A 22,945-nucleotide genomic window follows, 5' to 3' on the forward strand; every position below is an offset into this window, starting at 1 on the left:
CAGACTAGGGGCGGGTTTTTTGCTTAAAGTCCCATGCAAATCAATGGGAAATTGATTCTCACATAACTTCTCAATACCTGGTACACATATTACAGGATGGGATACGAGGACGGGATACGAGGACAATATATGGGGATGGGATTTGAAGTCAAAAGCTTCGTCCTTTGTTGATTTTCCTCCCCAACAAGGATGAGAAAGGAAAAACCGGACAACGCCGGGTAGTCAGCTAGTTATTAATAAAGGACATCTGTACTGCATGAATTTTACATATTCCTGTGCCTGGGCTGCAAAAATAAACAAAATAAACTGACTCACCTTCCTATGTTCCCCTGTTGCTCCAGTATCAGCCTCACTGTTCTCCGCTGCGACCCTTATGCTGCTTCCTGGGGACGGAAACGTCACAGAGCCGTCAGCGTATCTCCGCCCGCAGCGATGTCCCGTCATGTAAGGAGCTCAGGCCGGCTGTAGTGCTCCTTCGGATAGGGGATAAGTTTTAGATCGCGGAGGGTCCCAGCGCTGGGGCCCCCCCGTGATCTCCTGTACGGGGCTGCGGCAATGTACAGGAATGGGGCGTTCCGTCCCCGCATGACGCAGCAGACGGCACGCCCCTCCATGAATCCCATAGAGATACATGGAGGGGCGTGTCGGCTGCCACGTCATGCGGGAACAGAACGCCCCCTTTTCTGTACATTGCCACGGCCCCGTACAGGAGATCACAGGGGGCACCAGCGCTCGGACCTCCCGCAATCTAAAACTTTATCCCCTATCCTTCAGATAGGGGATAAAGTTCAGAGCACTACAGATTCTCTTTAAATATGGTGTTATCGCTCTCACACCCTCTAAAACTGGTCACTGGAGGTTGACCATGGGACCTCATGGCAAAGAACTCTGCATGGCTGTCATCTCAGAGGAAAGCCTCTTCTAAAAATGATGCACAAGAAATCCCACAGACAGTTTGCTGAAGACAAGCAGACTAAGAAGATAGATTACTGGAACCAAACTTTTCAGTTCACATGATGTCAAGAGTGTGTGGCAGAAACCAGGTGAAGAGTAGAAGACAGTTTGGTTTGTTCTGCCTACAGTAAAGCATGTTGGTGGGGGTGTCATGGTCTGGGGATGCAGGAGTGCTGCTGGCACTGGGGAGCTACCGTTCATGGAGGAAATCATTAATGCAAACATGTACTTCACTGTGAACTCCATAAAATAATGGAGTTTGACATTCATTTTGGGCCTAATTTAGACATTAATAGCTTTCTTTTTTTTGAGGGGACACAATATTAAAGACTGTTATACAGGCTGGGCACTCACTACTGTACAGTTGTAGCAGAGGGTCATTCTTCAGTGTGGTTACATGAAAAGATATCAAATATTTACAAAAATTTGAGGGGTGTACTCACTTATGTGAGATATGTAGAAAGAATCCGTGTACAGAGATAAAATGCTGAATGGAAATACAGATCTATATTCAATGCAAGCCATTTTGGCCCACCCAATATTATTGCATAATAAATATAAGTGTGTGTAAAAGAAGAATACAATAAATTATAATTATCTGGAGCACAAGCCATAATACAGCACTGAGGTAACTGGTGCATTCTAAACATGGACAATTTAAGTTACACAAATTTTTTTTTCCCTCTTGGAAAGTAAGAAGTACAGCACAAGAAACTTGGTACTGGGCACCAGATGAGACGACCTGTGAGAACTACACTATTCAGTCAGTTGTACATGCTTGCATACTCACAATCTGCTTTTCTCAAAGATGAAAACACAAGTCCTGGGCTAGAATCCAAGACATAGAGCACATCAATGGCAGCCATGTTCTACCCAGAGGCTGATTCTAAACTTCCCACGGCCCAAGGATTGCTTGTAGGATGAGCTGGGTCAGCACAAAAGACAACAGCCGAAGTCTGAGCAGATTCTTCAGCACTACATAAACACAGCTCAATTTAACATCAACTAATACCCGGCGTTGCCCGGTTTTTCCTTCCTGATCCTTGTTGGGGAGTAAAATCAACATAGGAGGAAGCTTTTGACTTCATATCCCGTCCTCATATATTGTTGTCATATCCCGACCTCACATCCCGACCTCAGGTGGGACTTATTTGTGATGAAGATATTGTAAGCTGAAAATAGAAGGGGTGTGGCTTTGTGGGACTGGGCGTGATTTGCAAGCCAGTCCGATGCACAAAAAGGGTACATAATAAAAGGGGTGGGTCTTAAAATGTGGGCATGTCTTTATGAGATGGGGTGCGGCTTGCAAGCCAGATTTACACATTCACCAGGAGATGCAGAGCGGAGCTTGTGGAGTAAGGTACTAGAAGTCCCATATACTTGCATGGGACTTGAAACAAAAATCCATCTTTTATATAAGGGTGTAGGTAAGGGTTAATTTAACTATAATATCTTTTTACAGTATTTGACATATAAGTAATATGTGTACCAGGTATTATTGAAATATCTCCAGCCCTACGGAAGTTATGTGGGAACATACATGGGACTTTAACCCATTAAGGACACAGCCCATTTTCACCTTTCGTTTTTTCCTCCTTACCTTTTAAAAATCATAACCCTTTCAATTTTCCACCTAAAAATCCATATTATGGCTTATTTTTTGCGTCGCCAATTCTACTTTGCAGTGACATTAGTCATTTTACCCGAAAATGCACGGCGAAACGGGAAAAAAAATAATTGTGCGACAAAATTGAAGAAAAAAACGCCATTTTGTAACTTTTGGGGGCTTCCGTTTCTACGCAGTGCATATTTCGGTAAAAATTACAGCTTATTATTCTGTAGGTCCATACGGTTAAAATGATACCCTACTTATATAGGTTTGATTTTGTCGCACTTCTGGAAAAAATCATAACTACATGCAGGAAAATTTATACGTTTAAAAATGTCATCTTCTGACCCCAATAACTTTTTTTATTTTTCCACGTACAGGGCGGTATGTACATTTTTTGCGCCGTGATCTGAAGTTTTTATCGGTATGATTTTTGTTTTGATCGGACTTTTTGATCACTTTTTAATGGTATAAAAAGTGACCAAAATACGCTTTTTTGGACTTAGGAATTTTTGTTGCGCTTACGCCATTGACCGTGCGGTTTAATTAATTATATTTTTATAGTTCGGACATTTACGCACGCGGCGATACTACATATGTTTGTTTATTTTTTTATGGGAAAAGGGGGGTGATTCAAACTTTTATTCGGGAAGGGGTTAAATGACCTTTATTAACACTTTTTTTTTTTAAATTTTTTTGCAGTGTTATAGGTCCCATAGGGACCTATAACACTGCACACACTGATCTTTTACACAGATCACAGGCGTGTATTAACACGCCTGTGATCAGTGTTATCGGCGCTTGACTGCTCCTGCCTGGATCTCAGGCGCGGAGCAGTCATTCGCCGATCAGACACCGAGGAGGCAGGTAAGGGCCCTCCCGGTGTCCTGTCAGCTGTTCGGGACGCCGCGATTTCACCGCGGCGGTCCCGAACAGCTTGACTTAGCAGCCGGGTCACTTTCACTTTAGAAGTGGCGGTCAGCTTTGACCGCTGCTTCTCAAGCGTTAATACCGCACATCGCCGCGATCGGCAATGTGTGGTATTAGCCGCGGGTCCCGGCCACTGATGAGCGCCGGGACCCGCGCGATATGATGCGGGATCGCGGCGCGATCTCGCTTCATATCGCGGGAGCCGGCGCAGGACGTAAATATAAGTCCTGCGTCGTTAAGGGGTTAAGGACCAGAGTGTTTTTTGCACATCTGACCACTGTCACTTTAAGCATTAATAACTCTGGGATGCTTTTACTTATGTATTTTGATTCAGAGACTGTTTTTTCGTGACATATTCTACTTTAACATACTGGTAAATTTTCGTCAATACTTGCATCATTTCTTGGTGGAAAATTTCATGAAAAATTTTTTAATTTAGCATTTTTCTAACTTTGAAACGTTCTGCTTGTAAGGAAAATAGACATTCCAAATAAATTATATATCGATTGCCATTTACAATATGTCTACTTTATGTTTGCATCATAAAGTTGACATGTTTATACTTTTGGAAGACATCAGAGGGCTTCAAAGTTCAGCAGCAATTTTCCAATTTTCACAAAATGTTCTAAATCAGAATTTTTCAAGGACCAGTTCAGTTTTGAAGTGGATTTGAAGTAGGGATTGACCGATATCGATTTTTTAGGGCTGATACCGATACTCTGTGGAGGTTAGGGCCGATAGGTTATACCGATATTCCGGTATAAGTTATCGGCTATTTATTTCTTTTATTTATATTTATTTAATATTTATTTATTGTCACATTTAGGAAGCCCCTATGGTGCCAGGACAGCAAAAAAAAAAAAAAAAAAAACACATGGCATACTATTTTCGAAACTATTTCCCCTCAAGGAACGTAACAAGGGGTACAGTGAACCTTAACACCCCACAGGTCATTAAAGTTGGATGTGTAACTAAAATGCTGGTTTTCCCCTAAATTTTACATTTTTACAAATGCCCCCCAAAATTTGTTAGGCAAATTCTCCCGAGTATGGAAATACCCCATATGTGGCCCTAAACTGTTGCCTTGAAATACAACAGGGCTTCGAAGTGAGAGCGCCATGTGCATTTGAGGCCTAAATTAGGGATTTGCATAAGATGAACCCGGATGCAAGAATTAAGATTCCCAAACAGGGTGCCTCCAGCTGTTGCAAAACTTCAGCATGCCTGGACAGTCAATGGCTGTCCGGCAATACTGGGAGTTGCTTTGCAACAGCTGGAGGCTCCGTTTTGGAAACAGTGTCATACGGACATTTTTTTTTATTTATTGGGGGGGAGGGGGGGGTACTTTGTAGGGGTATGTGTATATGTAGTGTTTTACTTTTTATTTTGTGTAAGTGTAGTGTAGTGTTTTTAGGATACATTCACACAGGCGGGTTCACAGCGAGTTTCCCGCCGGGAGTTTGAGCTGCGGCAGAAAATTTGCTGCATCTCAAACTTGAAACTCTCTGTAAACCCAACTGTGTGAATGTACCCTGTACAGTCACATGGGGTGGGGGGAGCAGGGGGGGGGACCTCCAGCTGTGGCAAAACTACAACTCCCAGCATGTACGGTCTATCAGTGCATGCTGGGAGTTGTAGTTTGCAACAGCTGGAGGCACATTGGTTGCGAAACACTGAGTTAGATAAACTCAGTGTTTCGCAACCAGAGTGGCTTCAGCTGCTGCAAAAACTACAACTCTCAGCATGCAGTGACAACTGAAGGGCATGCCCTTTGGCTGTCCATGCATGCTGGGAGTTGTAGCTTTGCAACAGCTGGAGGCACACTGGTTGCAAAACACAGAGTTTGTTACTTAACTCAGTGTTTCCCATCCAGTGTGCATCCAGCTGTTGCAAAACTACAACTCCCAGCATGCACGGACAGCCGAAGGACATGTTGGGAGTTGTAGTTTTTCAACATCTGGAGGGCCACAGTTTGGAGACCCCTGTGCAGAGGTGTCCAAACTGTAGCCCTCCAGATGTTGCAGAACTACAACTCTCAGCATGCCCAGACTGTCCAGGCATGCTTGGAGTTGTAGTTCTGCAACATCTGAAGGGCCAGATGTGAAGGCAGCAGTGAAAGTCACTTACCTGTACTGCTGTCTCCGCCGGTCCCGCCGCTATCTCCTGCGATTGCCGGTCCCGATACCCGCCGCCATCTTCCCCCCCCCCCCCCCCCCCGTGGGCAGAGTGGGGATTTTAACTTTGACCCCCCCCGCCCCCAAATGCCGACCAATGACAGGGGATAGGAGCGAGGTAGCACCGCTGCCACCTCGCTCCTATCCCTCAGGATGATCAGGGCTGTCTGACAGATCCGATGATCCCTATTTTCCGGGCGATCGGGTCACCAGAGACCCGATAAGCCCGGAACAGCCGCAATCTCCGCAAGTCCTTGTCCAGTCACTTACTGACTGGCCAACGACAACGATCAGCAGCAGGGGACCATTCTGATTAGTCCCCAGCTGCATAGTGTCATCGGTCAGCTGTTCAGAACAGCTGCGATGACGTTTCTATCACCATGCCAACGGACAAGGTGATAACGCAAATGGACGTGTATACACGTCCAATACATTTTCTAAGTCAGGGGGAAAATGGACGTGTCCATTTACGGGAAGGGGTTAAACAAAAACCCTGACCCTCACAAATTGGGGTAGTTAAGGGTTAAAGGGGTTATCCAGGAAAAGAAAATGTTTTTATATATCAGCTCTATTAAAAAATCTTAATCCTTTCAGTACTTATGAGCTACTGAAGTTGAGTTGTTCTTTTCTATCTTAGTGCTCTCTGGGAACCACCCAGTTTAGAAGCAAATCCCCATAGCAAACCTCTTCTACTCTTTGCAGTTCCCGAGACAAGCAGAGATGTCAGCAGAGAGCACTGTTGCCAGAAAGAAAACAACTCAACTTCAGCAGCTGATAATTATTGAAAGGATTAAGATTTTTTAATACAAGTAATTTACAAATCTGTTTAACTTTCTGGAGCCAGTTGATAAAAAAAAAAAAAAGTTTTCCTGCATAACCACTTTAGGACCAGGCCCATTTTTGCCTTAACCCCTTAAGGACCAGGCGTTTTTCGTTTTTGCACTTTCCTCCTTACCTATCAAAAATCATAAATCATTGTGCTACAAAATTGAAGAAAAAAAATGCTATTTTGTAATTTTTGGGGGCTTCCGTTTCTACGTAGTACATTTTCCGTTAAAAATGATACCCTAATTGTATAGGTTTGATTTTGTATTACTACTGAAAAAAAATCATAACTACATGCAGGAAAATTTATACGTTTAAAATTTTAATTTTCTGACCCCTATAACTTTTTTGTTTTTCCATGTTCAGGGAGCTATGGGGGCTCATTTTTTGGGCTGTCATCTGAAGTTTTTGTCGGTACCATTTTTGCATTGGTCGGTCTTTTTGATCGCTTTTTATTCATCTTTTCATGATATAAAAAGTGAACAAAAATATGCTACTTTGGACTTTTTTTTTGCGCGTACGCCATTGAACGTGCGGTTTAAAAAGCTGTATATTTTTATAATTCGGACATTTCCGCACGCGGCAATACCACATGTTTATTTTTATTTACACTGTTTTTTTTTTATTCTTGGAAATGCCGGGTGATTCTAACTTTTATTAGCGGAAGGGATCATTGAAAGGCTTAATGATTTTTTTTTACACTTTTCTTATGCCATATTATAGCCCCCAGGGGTGGCTATAACATTGCATGTACTGATCTTTACCACTGATTGATCCATCTCCATAAGAATGCATCAATCAGTGTTTTCGGCGATTGAATGCTCAAGCCTGGATCTCAGGCTTGAGGCATTCATTCGGCGATCGGACCGCAGGAAGGAAGGTAAGAGACCTTCCTCCTGAAGTATAGCTGTTCGGGATGCTGCGATTATACCGCTGTGATCCCGAACAGCTCCCTGAGCTAACCGGCACTTTTTACTTTCACTTTTAGCCGCGCGGCTCAGCTTTGAGCGCTATTAGTGGCGGGTCCCGGCTTCACTATGACGCCGGGCCCGCCGTGATATAATGCGGGGTTACCGTGTAACCCCCGAGTTATATCATGGGAGCGGGACTAGGGGTGTAAGTTTATGCCCTTGGTCCTTAACAGGTTAAGGACCAGACCAATTTTATTTTTGCATTTTCGTTTTTTTCCTCCTCGCCTTCTAAAAATCATAACTCTTATATTTCCCATCCACAGACCCATATGAGGGCTTGTTTTTTGCGTCACCAATTGTACTTTGTAATTACATCAAGTATTTTAGAATAAAATGTACGGCGCAACCAAACAAATATTTATGTGGGAAAATTGAAAAGAAAACCACAATTTAGCAAATTTTGGAAGGTTTTGTTTTCACTCTGTACACTTTCCGGTAAAAATGACACGTTTTCTTTATTCTGCGGGTCAATACGTTTAAATGATACCCATGTTATATGTTTTTCTATAATTGTACCGCTTATAAAAAATCTCAAACCATTTTAACAAAATTAGTATGTTTGAAATTGCCCTATTTTGACCACCTATAACTTTCTCATTTTTCCGTATATGGGGTGATATGAGAGCTAACTTTTTTTGCACCATGATCTGTAGTTTTTATCAGTACCATGTTTGCTTAGGTTTTACATTTTATAAATTTTTTGGGAATAAAATGTGACAAAAAAGCAGCAATTTGGGACTTTTTTTTTTTTACATTTACGCCGTTCACTGTACAGAATAATTAATATATTTTAATATTTCAGAATTTTACGCACACAGCGATACCAAATATGTGTATTAATTATTTTTTACGCTTTTTTGGGGGTAAGATGGAAAAAACTGACGTTTTACTTTTTTATTGGAGGAGGGCATTTTTCAAGTTTTTTAACTTTTTTCATTTACATTTTTTTAACCTTTTTAACACTTTTTAATGTCCTCATAGGGGACTATTCATAGCAATCAGTTGATTGCTAATACTGAGCAGTGCTATGTATAGGACATAGCACTGCTCAGTATTATCGGTTATCTTCTGCTCTGGTCTGCTCGATCTCAGACGAGAGCAAAAGACCCCGGGAGACGGCCGGAGGCAGGTGAGGCGATCATGGCGGCGCGTAAATGTACGTCATGGTGTGCCAAGTACCACGTCACCATGACGTCCATTGTCGTTAAGGGGTTAAATTAACTATCCTATATTCTAAGTGGACATAAGTAACATGTGACCAAGTATTATCGAAATATTTCCAGCCGTTTGGAAGTTATGCAGTAACATATTTCCCATAGACTTGTATGGGAGTTTAACCCCATAAGGACTGAGCATTTTTCTACTTTAGTTTTTATCTCCTTACCTTTAAAAAATCATAACTTTCAATTCTGCACCTAAAAATCCATATGATGGCTTATTTTTTGTGCCACCAATTACACTTTGTAATGACATCAGTCATTTTACCAAAAAATCTACGGCGAATCGGGGAAAAAAATTATTGTGTGCCAAAATTGACGAAAAAACACCAAGTTGTAACTTGTGGGCTCCCGCTTCTACGCAGTGCATTTTTCAGTAAAAATGACACCTTATCTTTATTCTGTAGGTCCATATGATTAAAATGCAAAGAAAATAGGAGAAAAGGGACCAACGGATTCCAGGCGCTGCTTGCTCAAACACCACCATAATAATTATCTGTAATTTTATTATTTTAATAATAAATATGATCCCTGCAAGTATCTTTTACTATTAACCTCTGCCTATGGTGTTTGAGCAAGCAGCGCCTGGAATCCGTTGGTCCCTTTTCTTCGCATGCTACTACAGGACAGGATCTCCTGACTCCTGAGGACCCTCCGGCTGAGCAGCCTGCTCCACCTTTATACCTCCATCAGAGGTGATATGCAATGTATCCTCCACTCCAAGGTGAGCGGCCACCTATAAGGTGCTACACTAATTTATATCTATCCTACGGGTAATACACGAGGCACCGTTCGCGGTCTCTCTTCTCTACATTTCCATATGATTAAAATGATACACTACTTATACCACATGTTTATTTACCCTTTTTTTTTAAATGGGAAAACTTTTATTAGGGAAGGGTTTAAATGATCTTTATTCACTTTTTTTTGTAGTGTTATAGCTCCCATAGGGGGCTATAACTGTACACACTGATCTTTTACATTGATAAATGGTTTCTCATAGGAAACCATTGATCAATGACTCTGCAGCTTGATTGCTCATGCCTGGATCTCAGTCACTGAGCAGTCATTCGGCAATCGGACACCAGGTGGCAGGTAAGGGGACCCTCCTGCTGTCCTACAGCTGTTTGGGATGCCGCGATTTTGCCACGGCGATCCCTAAAAGCCTCCTGAGCTAACCAGCAACGTTCTACTTTCCCTTTAGACGCGGCATTCAACTTTGAACGCCGCTTCTAAAGGGTTAATAGCAAGCGGCACCACGATCAGTGATGCTGTGGCCCAGCGTTATAGAATGGGAGAGGACCATAAGGGGCTAAACAAAAACCCTGACCCTGGCAAATGGGGGTGAGTAATAGTTAAATTACCTATCCCATGTTTGTTGTTGACAACAAACATACAACAAAAGATGAAGGCTAGCCCGCCCGACGTTTCGCCAGTGAACTGACAGCCAGTTCACTGGCGAAACGTTGGGCGGGCTAGCGTTCATCTTTTTAGACAGGGACTCTATAAGAATATCTAATATAAATTAAAAAGCAAAAAATAAGTGGTGTCATAGCAGGTAGAAGTGGAGGTGCTATATAAACCTGTACTGAGCAACAACGTCATTAGGAGGCAGAAAGTTTCTCCTGAATGTCAGTTCCAGGTTATTTAAAGTACTAACAGCATAAGCATAATGTAGGAGGGTGTGAGACCCCCCACGAAAAACAGGAGCATCTGGTATATTAACAACTAAATAACCCTAGTGAAGGGTTTTTTCCCTGAAGGGGGCTTGTCCTCCGAAAGGGTTTTGGTAAGCATTATTGTTGCCCAAGTGTGATCTAGAATGTGAGTTTATGCTACATAACAGGTTGAAGGAATATTCCGGGCATATAAAATATTTCATAATGGAATAGGGGGGGTGCTTTCAAAAACATAAACAAACACATGTACAGCCGATTTGATCCCCCCACAGCCGCTGTTCCAACAACTCCTGCTCACCACAACACTCTGCTTCTCTGATGTTTAGTTCTTGAAGAAAATAATGCCCCCACCCCCCCTCCCTAATTACTTGGAGAGGCAGGTCAACAGCGTGGCCAGTGATTGACTTAGTAAACATTATCTGTAGGAGCAAAATGTCAGAGAAAGTGGGGTGTAGTGGGACCGGGAGCTGTCAGAATACCCCTTTAAAGAAGAAACCGGATCTTCAGCTGCCAAATGAAGCTTATTTGCCACGTTTTTAAACTACTTAAGAGCTTGGTAGAAGCAATTGTTAGGTCATTACCTGTGTCACTTGAGATCTGCACTCCGTGAATAAGACACTTTATTGCCGTTGCCCATTTTTCAGCAATGACTTGGTTCTGCTGATAATCTGAAGACTCGTCCACTCTAAATGTGCGGACCAACCTTTGGCGCGTACGTGTTGAACCCATTGCAACTTTCTTTTTCTTCAGTGGATAGGAATAGATTAAAAAATAGGCAAAAGCATCACTGGAGCCACGACTACGCATGGTGTGACATCCAACCATGTCAAGAATGGGCAGCACCGTACGCTCGTCATCCTCAGGTTTAGGGACCAGTCTCTGGATGTGAAGGCCTGTAGGTGTCAGACTAAGTGCATAGCGAATACCTTTGGATGGATAGACTCCAAATTCTCCATGGAGTAGGGTCTCAGATGACTGCTTGTGATGGTTAGACATTTTAAGTAGATGGTATGTAGCACACTAGTGTGAATTCAATCATACAATCAATCAAAGAAGATCGAACAAGTTCATAAAACTCAGACTGGTAATGCATAAAGGCAGAGGGGATGACAGTCAAACCTTCAAAAGTAAGGGTTAAATCTCAAATAGAATGATGGGGTTTGACTACTAGAAACATGCTAGTCCAGTTCTTCAGTGTTATCCAGCGCTATAAAGAGGTTCATTCAGGTGCAATACTGTGGAGAAAACATAAAAAAGTATAAAAGACAAATAAATACACTGCTACTATATCATACATCATTTGGTTCCCTACAAAATAGCAATCACATCCACACAACGAATTAATAAATGGAATAACTGACTTGGGCACCATCCTGCCGAGGGTAGGAGGAGGATATGGAATCAAAGGGCATTGGAAGAGAGTAGTCTTACTAGTCAGGCGTGTCATACGGGTGTGTGCCTAGCTACATGGGCAATCCCTCAAATCATTTATACTGAAAATACTAATACAAAAGCCATATTAACAACCTTCGGCCTTCATTTTTATGGTGTTCATGCTCCGGTACAAATAAACTCACAAGATAACAGACCAATTACAAGGATAGCTAACTATTACCAAGACCAAAGTCTAATGACAAGCACATTTTACAATAAAAAGGCCATTAAAATCAAATTGCTTTATTTTTTCTAATTAAAACTAGATACTGCTGCCAATTATTTTTATCTAATCTGATTTATATGGGCAGCCATCTTATATCTGAGGTGCTGTTAACAGCATTTAGGGATATGCATTAACCCCCTTAAGGATGCAGCAATTTTTTTTTTTGCACTATAATTTTTTCCTCCTCATCTTCTAATAGGCATAATGCTTTCATGACATTAGAGCTGGGCGGTATGACCAAATATGTGCATCACGGTATTTTTGTAACTTGTGGCGGTTCCACGGTATATAGCTGTATTTCTTTCACCCCCCCCCCCCCCCAAATTCATGCCACCCGCGGGCACTGTGCTGCTCCCCCCCCAATTAATTATCAGCCCAGCGGGGTACTACTCACATATGTCAAGGACTGCCCTCCTTTTCTTTGTTGGGGGCCGCTGGCGCTGGAACTCACTGTACGCCAGTGGTCTCTAACCTGCGGACCTCCAGATGTTGCAAAACTACAACTCCCAGCATGCCGGGACAACCAACGGCTGTCCGGGCATGCTGGGAGTTGTAGTTTTGCAACAGCTGGAGGTCCGCAGGTTTGAGACCACTGCTGTACGCTGTATCCCTATGCCCGGGCTGCAAAAGATAAAGAAAATAAACTTTAACTTACCTACGTCGGCCTTACGCTGGGGACTGGAACGTCGGACAGCCGCCAGCCTACCACCGGCCGGAGCGATGTCCCGCCCCGGCCAGTGATAGGCTGAGCCCACTGTCATGTAAGAAGCCGGCTTCAAAAGTTAAAGTTTATTTTCTTCATCTTTTGCAGCCGGGCATAGGGATACAGCGTACAGCAGTGGTCTCAAACCTGCAGACCTCCAGCTGTTGCAAAACTACAACTCCCAGCATGCCCAGACAGCTGTTGGCTGTCCGGGCATGCTGGGAGTTGTAGTTTTGCAACATCTGGAGGTCCGCAGGTTGGAGACCACTGGCGTACAGTGAGTTCCAGCGCCAGCGGCCCCCAAAGAAAAGGAGGACAGTGCTTGACATATGTGAGTAGTACCCCGCTGGGCTGATAATTAATTTGGGGGGGGGGGGGGGGGGGGGAGAGTAGAACAGCGCTGGTGGGTCACATATGATTAGTTCACGGATGTGGGGACAGCGCAGCGCTGGGCTGATTCATTCATTCCCGAGGGGGAGGGGCCCAACCGGTATTGCGGTATGAGAAAAATTCATATCGTGCAGCCCAAAAATTTCGGTATGAACCGGTATACCGCCCAGCACTACATGACTCATTTTACCTTAAAATCTACCACAAAACCATGAAAAAACATAGGGAGAGGTATAAGCAGAAGAAAGAGAGAAGTGCTCATGCAGCTGTACAGAACACTTATGCGTAGTACTGGAGGTCGTATCTCCAGAAGGATATACCGTATATACACTAGTATAAGTAGAGTTTTTCAGCACGATTTTTCTTGCTGAAAACGCCCCCCTCAGTTTATACTCGAGTGAACTCTCCGCCTGTCAATCCCTTCTCAGTGGTCTTCAACCTGCGGACCTCCAGATGTTGCAAAAATACAACTCCCAGAATGCCCGGACAATCATCGGCTGTCCGGGCATGCTGGGAGTTGTAGTTTTGAAACCTCTGGAGGTCCGCAGGTTGAAGACCACTGCAGCCTTCATCATCATCCAGACCCCCCTTTAGTTTTCTACTCACCTCCCATCGGTGGGAAGGAAGGGTGAGCTGGTCCGGGCCATCTATGCTGCAGGGACCGTCCGATGGGAAGGGTTAGTCGTTCCGGGCTGTCCATTTTCACTGGGGGGGGCCCTCTTCTCCGCGCCTGCCCCGGACTAGTGACTTTGCCTTGAGGACGACGACACAGGGACGTTAATTCGCAGCCTCCCTGCACATGAACGTCCCTGTGCATCGTCGTCAAGGCAACGTCACTAGTGAGGGCCCCCCCCCCGGTAAAAATGGACAGCCCGGAACGATTAACCCTCCCCACCGGATGGTCCCTGCAGCATAGATGGCCTGGACCAGCTCACCCTTCCTTCCCACCGAGGGGAGGCGAGTAGAAAACTAAAAGGGGGGTCTTGATGATGATGAAGGCTGCAGTGGTCTTCACCCTGTGGACCTCCAGAGGTTTGAAAAATACAACTCCCAGCATGCCCGGACAGCCGATGGCGGAAAGGATTTACAGGCGGTGATGATGAAGGGGGGGGGGGGGGATAATGAGGGGGGTCTGGATGATGACGGGGTGATGGTGACTGGGGGGTGAAAATTACAGGGTAATGATGAAGGGGGTGATAATGGCGGGGGTCTGGATGATGACATGGGGGGAGGGGTGATGTATTTCCCACCCTAGGCTTATAGTCGAGTCAATAACTTTTCCTGGATTTTTGGAGTGAAATTAGGGGCCTCGGCTTATATTCGGGTCGGCTTATACGGTAGATACTCTAGAGAGAGTTCAGAGAAGAGCTACTAAACTAGTACATGGATTACACTTTTTTTTCACTTTTATTTTTACACTTTAATAGCTCCCATAGGGTATTATTCATAGCAATCATTCGATTGCTAATACTGTTCAGTGCTATGTATAGGACATAGCACTGATCAGTATTATCGGTCATCTTCTGCTCTGGTCTGCTCGATCGCAGACCAGAGCAGAAGACCCGTGGAAGGCAGCCGAGGCAGGTGAGGGGACCTGTGTCTGCAGTTCTGGATGATCGGATTGCCACGGCAGCGCTGTGGGCGATCCGGTTATCCATTCAAAGTACCGCACTGCCACAGATGCCGTGATCTGTATTGATTACGGCATCTGAGGGGTTAATAACGGACATCCACGCGATCGCGGACGTCCACCATTACCGGCGGGTCCCTGGCTGCTATCAGCAGCCGGGACCTGCCGCGCATGACCCGAGCATCGCTCCGATGCTCGCGGTTTTGTATAGGACGTAAATGTATGTCCTGGTGCGTTAAGTACCAGCTCACCAGGACGTACATTTACGTCAGGCGTCATTAAGGGGTTAAAGCCAAAATGGGTCTGGTCCTTAAGGGGTTAAATAGCACATTCTATACAGATCACAGCATTTTAACATTAAATGCCTTGTGTGTATAGCATTTCAAACTTTCCTACTAACATCCAGGTAACATCTAGTGTTTTGGCCAAAAAAAAAAAAAAAAAATTCCATGGATTTATTTTCTCCCTTTTTTTTTTTTTTTTTTTTACAGAAAAAACTGTGTCCGATTCTACCCTTACAGTCATTAGGTCTTTCCCTAGACCTGTGTTTAGTCTTAGGCTGGGCTCACTATTCGCTTTGTCTTTACGTTTTCACAACATTTCTATCTTACTATTAATGAAAATCTTTTCTAGGAATCCCAAGCACAGAAGAATCACATTTCTTGTTACTTTTTATAACCAATCCCATGGAAAGCCGGTAATTACTCACTGGTTATTCCGTTACCTCAAAGTCATGACAGCACCACCAAAAGAAATGGACTCCTCCCCTAGAGACAAGAAAGAGTAGACGAGAACGCAACCTCATCCAATGTCTTACTGAGTTAGGCTGGGTTCAAACCACATTTTAGGCAATACGGGAGCGCAGCCCGAATGTAAATGTATTTCAATGAGCCGACCGGGGTGAAACGCTGACTCCGGTCGGCTAATTTTTGCCCCGTATGCGGTTTTCCCATCGGACCTAAAACTGTGGTAGACCATTCAGGGCACCATTAGGAGAGTAATAAAATAAGATAAAAGTTCCACTCCTCTACTAGGGTTTTCATTTTAAAAAGAGAAAACACATTTGCATTATAATAAAACAGATCTAGGACCAACATACTACATATATAGTTTCATTATATTCTCGGGAACTTTGTGCAAGAAAATATTTAAGCAGTTATGGTACACTTTTCAGCAAACACAACCTAAGAAAATCTATACATCCCTATTAATGCAGTAGGAGATGGTTCAGACACATGACTAATGTGCGAATGGTGTGACTCGGTGTTGAAATCACAGTAACCTCTTGTTACACCAGGATCAAGACAAAGCACAAACCCGACAGCGGACTATGGTTTTCACCGACAAAGAATTTAACTGTTGCACAATGTACAGACGTGTAACTAACAGATCACAAAGGGTAAACTGCAGAAATGGTTGCTTCATATGGTCTAGGGAGAGAACTACTGATCACGAGACATCAACATACACCGAGCCCCAGGAAGACAAACTGACAAGAACAAAGGTTTATTACACTGCAGTTTTGGGAAGGATCATGTTATTAAAAGGTCTTAAAGGGGTTGTGCGCTGCCCTGACTTTCGGAGCTCCAATCACAGCATCCGGAAGTTCATTACTCCGAACGCTGTGTGCGGGCTTACGTGTTCGCAGCCGCCAGGGGTGACATCACGCCCGGCCCCTCGCGACGTCTCACCCGCCCCCTCAACGAAATCTATGGGAAGGGGGCGCGACCGCTGTCACGCCCCCTTCCCATAGACTTTGGTAGAGGGGGAGGCGTGATGTCACGAGGGGGCGGGCGAGGGGCCGGGCGTGACGTCACGTCCGGCGGCCGCGAACACGGAAGCCCGCACACAGCGTTCGGAGTAATGAACTTCCGGACGCTGTGAGCGGAGCTCCGAAAATTAGGGCAGCGCACAACCCCTTTAAAAGGGTATTCCGACAGCATATATTTCATATTTTGCTTGGGGTTGTGTAAAAATAGGAAACAAGGAAAATAAAAGAAGGCATACTCACCTGCCCTATTCCACCCAGGAGCCATTGCATCAGCAGTTGCAGGGAATTGGGGCAGGTGAGTATGACTGCAACATAATCCAAAATCATTCTCTACTGCAGATATCGGATATATGTGATAAAGACTGGCACAGACTTACTGCTGCCATGAGATTTTTTTCCCCGTTCTCAACACAGAGCTCATTCAGCACTGAGGTAAGAGGTGTGAGAACAGATGCTACAGGATAAAGCGATAAAAGCTTTACTATTGACATGCTGCCAGACAACCCCATCGAAAAAAAGTCTGTCTCAGACTAAATTTTAGCAATACCTCAAAAGGTATGCATTGGGATATCGGCAAAAAGGTTTAAGGGATTACTATTATTTATATATTTCAAAATACATTTAAAAAATAAAATAAAAAATAAACACACACTTTTGATATGTGACAATCTCCAGATATTGCTGGGCAGCAGGCTTCACTGCCCAGGACAGTGAATTACATAGTATCCTAGTACATAAGGTTGAAAAAAAAAAAAAAAAAAGACCAGAGTCCATCAAGTTCAGCCTATAACCCTAATGAGTTCCTACTGAGTTGATCCACAGGAAGGCAAAAAAAAAAAAGCAACTCATACTAGAGGTAAAAATTCCTTCCCGACTCCAAATATGGCATCAGAATAAATCCCTGGATCAACGTTCTGTCCCTATAAATCTAGTATACATAACCAGCAATGTTATAACTCTCAAAAAATACATCCAGACCCCTTATGAACTATTTTACAGAGTTCACCATAACCACCTCAGGCAGAGAATTCCACAGTCTCACTGCTCTTACAGTAAAGAACCCCCATCTGTGCTGGTGTAGAAACCTTCTTTCCTCTAAACGTATAGGATGCCCCCTTGTTATTGATACAGTCCTGGGTATAAATAGATCATGGGAGAGATCTCTGTACTGTCCCCTGATATATTTATACATAGTTATTAGGTCTCCCCTAAGTCATCTTTTTTCTAAACTAAATAACCCTAATTCTGATAATCTTTCTGGGTACTGTAGTCCTCCCATTCCCCGTATTACCCTGGTTGCCCATCTTTGAACCCTCTCCAGCTCCACTATATATTTCTTGTACACTGGTGCCCAGTACTGTACACAGTATTCCATGTGTGGTCTGACTAGTGATTTGTACAGCGGTAGAATTATTTCCTTGTCGTGGGCATCTGTGCCCCTATTGATGCCCCCCCATGATTTTATTTGCCTTGGCAGCAGCTGCCCGACACTGGTCACTACAGCTAAATTTACTGTTAACTAAGACTCCTAAGTCCTTTTCCATGTCAGTCGTCCTAAGTGTTCTCCCATTTAATACATAATCCCAGCCCAGATTTTTCCTCCCCATGTGCATTACCTTACATTTATCAGTTTTGAACCTCATCTGCCACTTCCCAGCCCAAGCCTCCAACCTATCCAGATCCATTTGTAACAGTGCACTGTTCTCTACAGTGTATTCCGCTTTACAGAGTTTAGTATAATCTGCAAAGATTGCTACTTTACTATTCAACCCCTCTACGAAAGGTCATTAAAAGGGTTCTCCGCCATAAGGTGACTTTAGTACGTACCTGGCAGACAGTAATGGACATGCTTAGGAAGGATCAGCGCTTGTCTTGGGGCTAAATGGCTATGTTGTGAGATTACCATAATGCTGTGGCTAGCTTTTTGGGAACTGGCATTTCCTGTGAGTTTTCTTCTTTTGCCTACAAATCCGATAATTCCATTTTCCTCCCTCCCACACATTAGCCACCCCACCCATTGAAACATAAATGAGCTGCATCCATTCAAAAGTCCTGTGGTTTTCTATCAGGGTGCCTACAGCTGTTGCATTAGTTGCAGATTGATCTCTCCCACCAAGCGATCCCTCCACCCATTGAAGCGGACTAGTGAGTCAGGTCTCCGCCACATTGCAACCTGGGAAAAATCTGAGACAACAGTCATTTTGTCTGCTGTTAAAAATAAATATTGGGGTGAAAACCACATAAGAATTGTGAGAAAACCGTCACACACAGGTACAGACACTATATTATGAGCTACACTAACTTTACAGCCCCTGTAGCATAGTCAAATCAAAAAAAATTCCTGTAGTACCCCTTTAACAAATATACAAAATAGAACAGGACCCAAGACTGATCCCTGTGGTACACAACTAATAAAAGTCACCCAATCAGAATAAGTATCATTAATAACAACCATCTGTTTCCTAACACTGAGACAGTTACTTACCCACTTGCACACATTCTGCCCCAGCCCAATCCTTCTCATTTTATGCACCAACCTTATGAGGCACCGTATCAAATGCTTTGGAAAAATCCAGATATATACGACATCCAGCGACTGCCCCTGGTCCAGTCTGGAGCTCACCTCCTCATAAAAGCTGATCAGGTTAGTTTGACAGGATCGATCCCTCATAAAGCCATGCTGAAATGGGGTCATACATTTATTTTTATCAAGATACTCCAAAATAGCATCTCTTAGATAACCCTCAAACAATTTACATACAACAGAGGTTAAACTAACAGGCCTATAATTCCCCCTACCCCTTTTTAAATATTGGCACCACATTTGCCATGCGCCAGTCCTGGGGAACAGTCCCTGAATATTAAAAATAGGGGGTCTGTCTATTACATAACTTAATTCCTTTAGAACACGTGGGGTGAATGCCATCTGGACCTGGTGATTTGTCTATTTTGATTTTTTGTAGGCGGCACTGTACTTCTTCCTGGGTTAGACAGGTGACCTGTACTGGGGAGTTTACCTTATTTCACCTGGCATTTCATTTTCCTCAGTGAATACAGTAGTGAATCTACACTATCCTCCTCCTCTATGTTGTTGGTTCCATACCCCGCAATCCCTAGTTTAAACACTCCTCCACACTTTTAGCCATTTTCTCCCCAAGCACAGCTGCACCCTCCCCATTGAGGTGCAGCCCATCCTACGGTAGAGCCGGTATCCGACAGCGAAGTCGGCCCAGTTCTCCATGAACCCAAACCCTTCCTTCCTACGCCAGCTCCCGAGCCACTTGTTTACCTCTGTAATCTCCCACTGCCTCTCTAGTGCGGCTCGTGGTACAGGTAATTCCGCCCTTAGTTCATCTACACAGGGTGCCTCCAGCTGTTTCATCACTACAACTCCCAGCTTGCCCTGACATCTATTGGCTGTCAGGGCATGCTGGGAGTTATAGTATTGTAACAGTTGGAGGCACTGTGTGTAGATAAACTATTAGTTACATGCGGCGCTAGCCCGTCCCCTTGTCTCTCTCCCCCCCCCCCTGCGCCATACCCTGTTCCCTCCATCACAACCCCCCCCCCCCCCCCATTACACTTACCGCAGAGTCCGGCAGCAGGCGTGCAGGGACAGCTGCGGCGACGGTGACGGGAGGAGTGGCCTCCCAGCCAGTGGCCGGGGAGCCAATGCGCTCGCTCCCTGCCTGTCTGATTGACAGGCAGGGAACGAGCGCAGGCTTAATGAATGAAAAAGGACCGATGCCTGGCCGTATCGGTCCTTTTTCAGGCGTGACTTCACGCCAGGCTGCAGCCGGCCACTAGGAGGGAGACCCCTAGTGGCCGATTTTCAAATGTAAATTAAACTATTTTAATTTTTAAAAAAATAATAAAAAGTATATTAGAGATATGTTGTAGTACATAAGTACTAAAACATATCAAAAAATAAAGTTGGTGACAGTGCCCATTTAATTGATTGCATACATGTAGCAAGATGCACACTGTACTGCCTTTTCCAACGAGGCCTTACTAGATTTGGGGATTGCAAAAATTAACAGACACACAATCACTAGCTGAGACAATCGCTTAGTGTACTTTCTTTTATAGTTACCATCTCCCCTAATTGCCGGACATGGGGATCATAGACTATAATGGAGCCGGTCTCCTGCATTCCATCTGCCACACACGTCTCCAGGCTGCATCTATAGATCGGTGGGGGTCTTAACACAGAGAGCCCGATCAACACTTAAACACTACTTGCACTCCACTATCGCCATTTCAACTGTCATATTTTCACCAAAAATACAAGCAGTGACCATTTTACACATTTGTTACCAATATGGTATTCACATTTCCAATAACAGCAGAATAAAGATTTATCAAAACCTGTGCAAAGGAATAGTTGCCCATAGCAACCAATCATCTTGCTTCTTTCATTTTGCAGAGGCCTTGTTAAAAATGAAAGAAGCGATCTGATTGGTTGCTCTGGACAGGTTTTGATACATCTCCCCAAAAGAGATCCTGCAGGAATACAGGGGAACAGAGCCCCTGCACTTTTTCCACAGCAGGAACACTGGGGAAGATTTATCAAAACCTGTGCATAAAGAAGGTTGACCAGTTGCCCATAACAACCTGATTGCTTCTTATTTAAAGAGGCCTGTGAAAAATGAAAAAAGCAATCTGATTGGTTGCTATGGGCAACTGGTTAACTTTTCCTCTGCACAGGTTTTGATAAACCTCCCCCATTGTTCCCATTAGCAGGAGCCCTGCAGGACCAGCCCTTGAGTGAAAATCTTGGGCGAGTTCCCAAACTTTTTCCTGCCTTTATTAGCTCTTCTGTGTGTAATGGAGGCTGGCTCGCCGAGCTTCTCTATCACAACTCTATGCCATGCAATGCCTGCCCTTCTTATAAATAAATACATTTATATATATATTATTTATTTATTTTTTTACTCATGTCCTGGTGTGTGTGTCCCCTGCACACACACACAATCACACACAAGTGCAGGTGTCGCTCACTTGCAATACCTCGGCAAGCTGGTTCCCTGCCTCCAGTGCACACAGAGGAGCCTTGGAACCAATTTCTGTGGATGACATCTCGTTCTCATGCGGTTAAGTGTGCGGGTGAACAGCCTGCCAGTTTCTGTAATGGTTGTGTGTTCAGTTATTTGAAGGGACACTATATATAAATATATATATATATATACACACATATATACACATATATACACATACTATTCCCCCCAGCACACACACATATATATACACTCACACTATTCCCCCTGCACACATATATACACACACACACACACACACTATTCCCCCTGCACACATATATACACACACACACTATTCTGCTTGCACACACACATATATATATATATATATATATATATACACACACACACACACACACACACTATTCTCCCTGCACACATATATACACACACACACACACACTATTCTCCCTGCACACATATATACACACACACACACACACTATTCTCCCTGCACACATATATACACACACACACACACACTATTCTCCCTGCACACACACATATATACACTCACACTATTCTCCCTGCACACATATACACACACACACACTATTCCCCCTGCACACACACACATATACACACTCACACTATTCCCCCTGCACACACATATACACACACACACACACACTATTCCCCCTGCACACACATATACACACACACACTATTCCCCCTGCACACACACACATATACACACTCACACTATTCCCCCTGCACACATATACACACACACACACACACTATTCCCCCTGCACACATATACACACACACACACACTATTCCCCCTGCACACATATACACACACACACACTATTCCCCCTGCACACATATATATATATATATATATACACACACACACACACTATTCTCCATGCACACACACACACACACTATTGCCCCTGTACACACATATATATATATGCACACACACACACACACACACAATTCCTCCTGCACACATATATATATACACACACACACTCACACTATTCCCCCTTCACACACACATACACCATTCTCCCTGCACACACATATATACACTCACACTGTTCCCCCTGCACACACATATGTACACTCACACTATTCTCCCTGCACACATATATACACTCACGCTATTCTCCCTGCACACATATATACTCACACACACACACTATTCTCCCTGCACACATACACCCACACACACTATTCTCCCTGCACACATATACACACACACTATTGCCCCTGTACATGTATACCCTATTCTCCCTGTACACATACATACACACACACACACACACACACACACACATATACACTCACTCTATTCTCCCTGCACATGTATACTCTATTCTCCCTGTACACATACTATTGCCCCTGAACATGTATACTCTATATCCCCTGTACACACACACAC

General features: G+C 43.9%; 1 protein-coding gene across 4 annotated transcripts in view; it reads right to left on the bottom strand.

Annotated features, from left to right (window-relative positions):
• The window catches only part of SPHK2 (sphingosine kinase 2), a 51,617-nt gene that overhangs the window by 26,561 nt on the left and 2,111 nt on the right, over positions 1 to 22,945 (bottom strand). Inside the window, exons 2-3 of one of the 4 annotated variants that reach the window (XM_056543405.1) lie at positions 20,607 to 20,715; positions 10,941 to 11,594 (exon numbers count right to left, since the gene is read on the bottom strand). In XM_056543405.1, coding sequence (XP_056399380.1) covers positions 10,941 to 11,355 — 415 coding nt within the window. In that variant the 5' untranslated portion in view covers positions 11,356 to 11,594; positions 20,607 to 20,715. Of the gene's footprint in view, positions 1 to 10,940; positions 11,595 to 18,340; positions 18,434 to 20,606; positions 20,716 to 21,523; positions 21,576 to 22,945 lie in introns of those variants that run through there. The other 3 variants (XM_056543407.1, XM_056543406.1, XM_056543404.1) reach the window with 3 other exon arrangements.

Source organism: Hyla sarda, chromosome 10 (genome assembly GCF_029499605.1).
Source record: "Hyla sarda isolate aHylSar1 chromosome 10, aHylSar1.hap1, whole genome shotgun sequence".
Taxonomy (NCBI): domain Eukaryota; kingdom Metazoa; phylum Chordata; class Amphibia; order Anura; family Hylidae; genus Hyla; species Hyla sarda.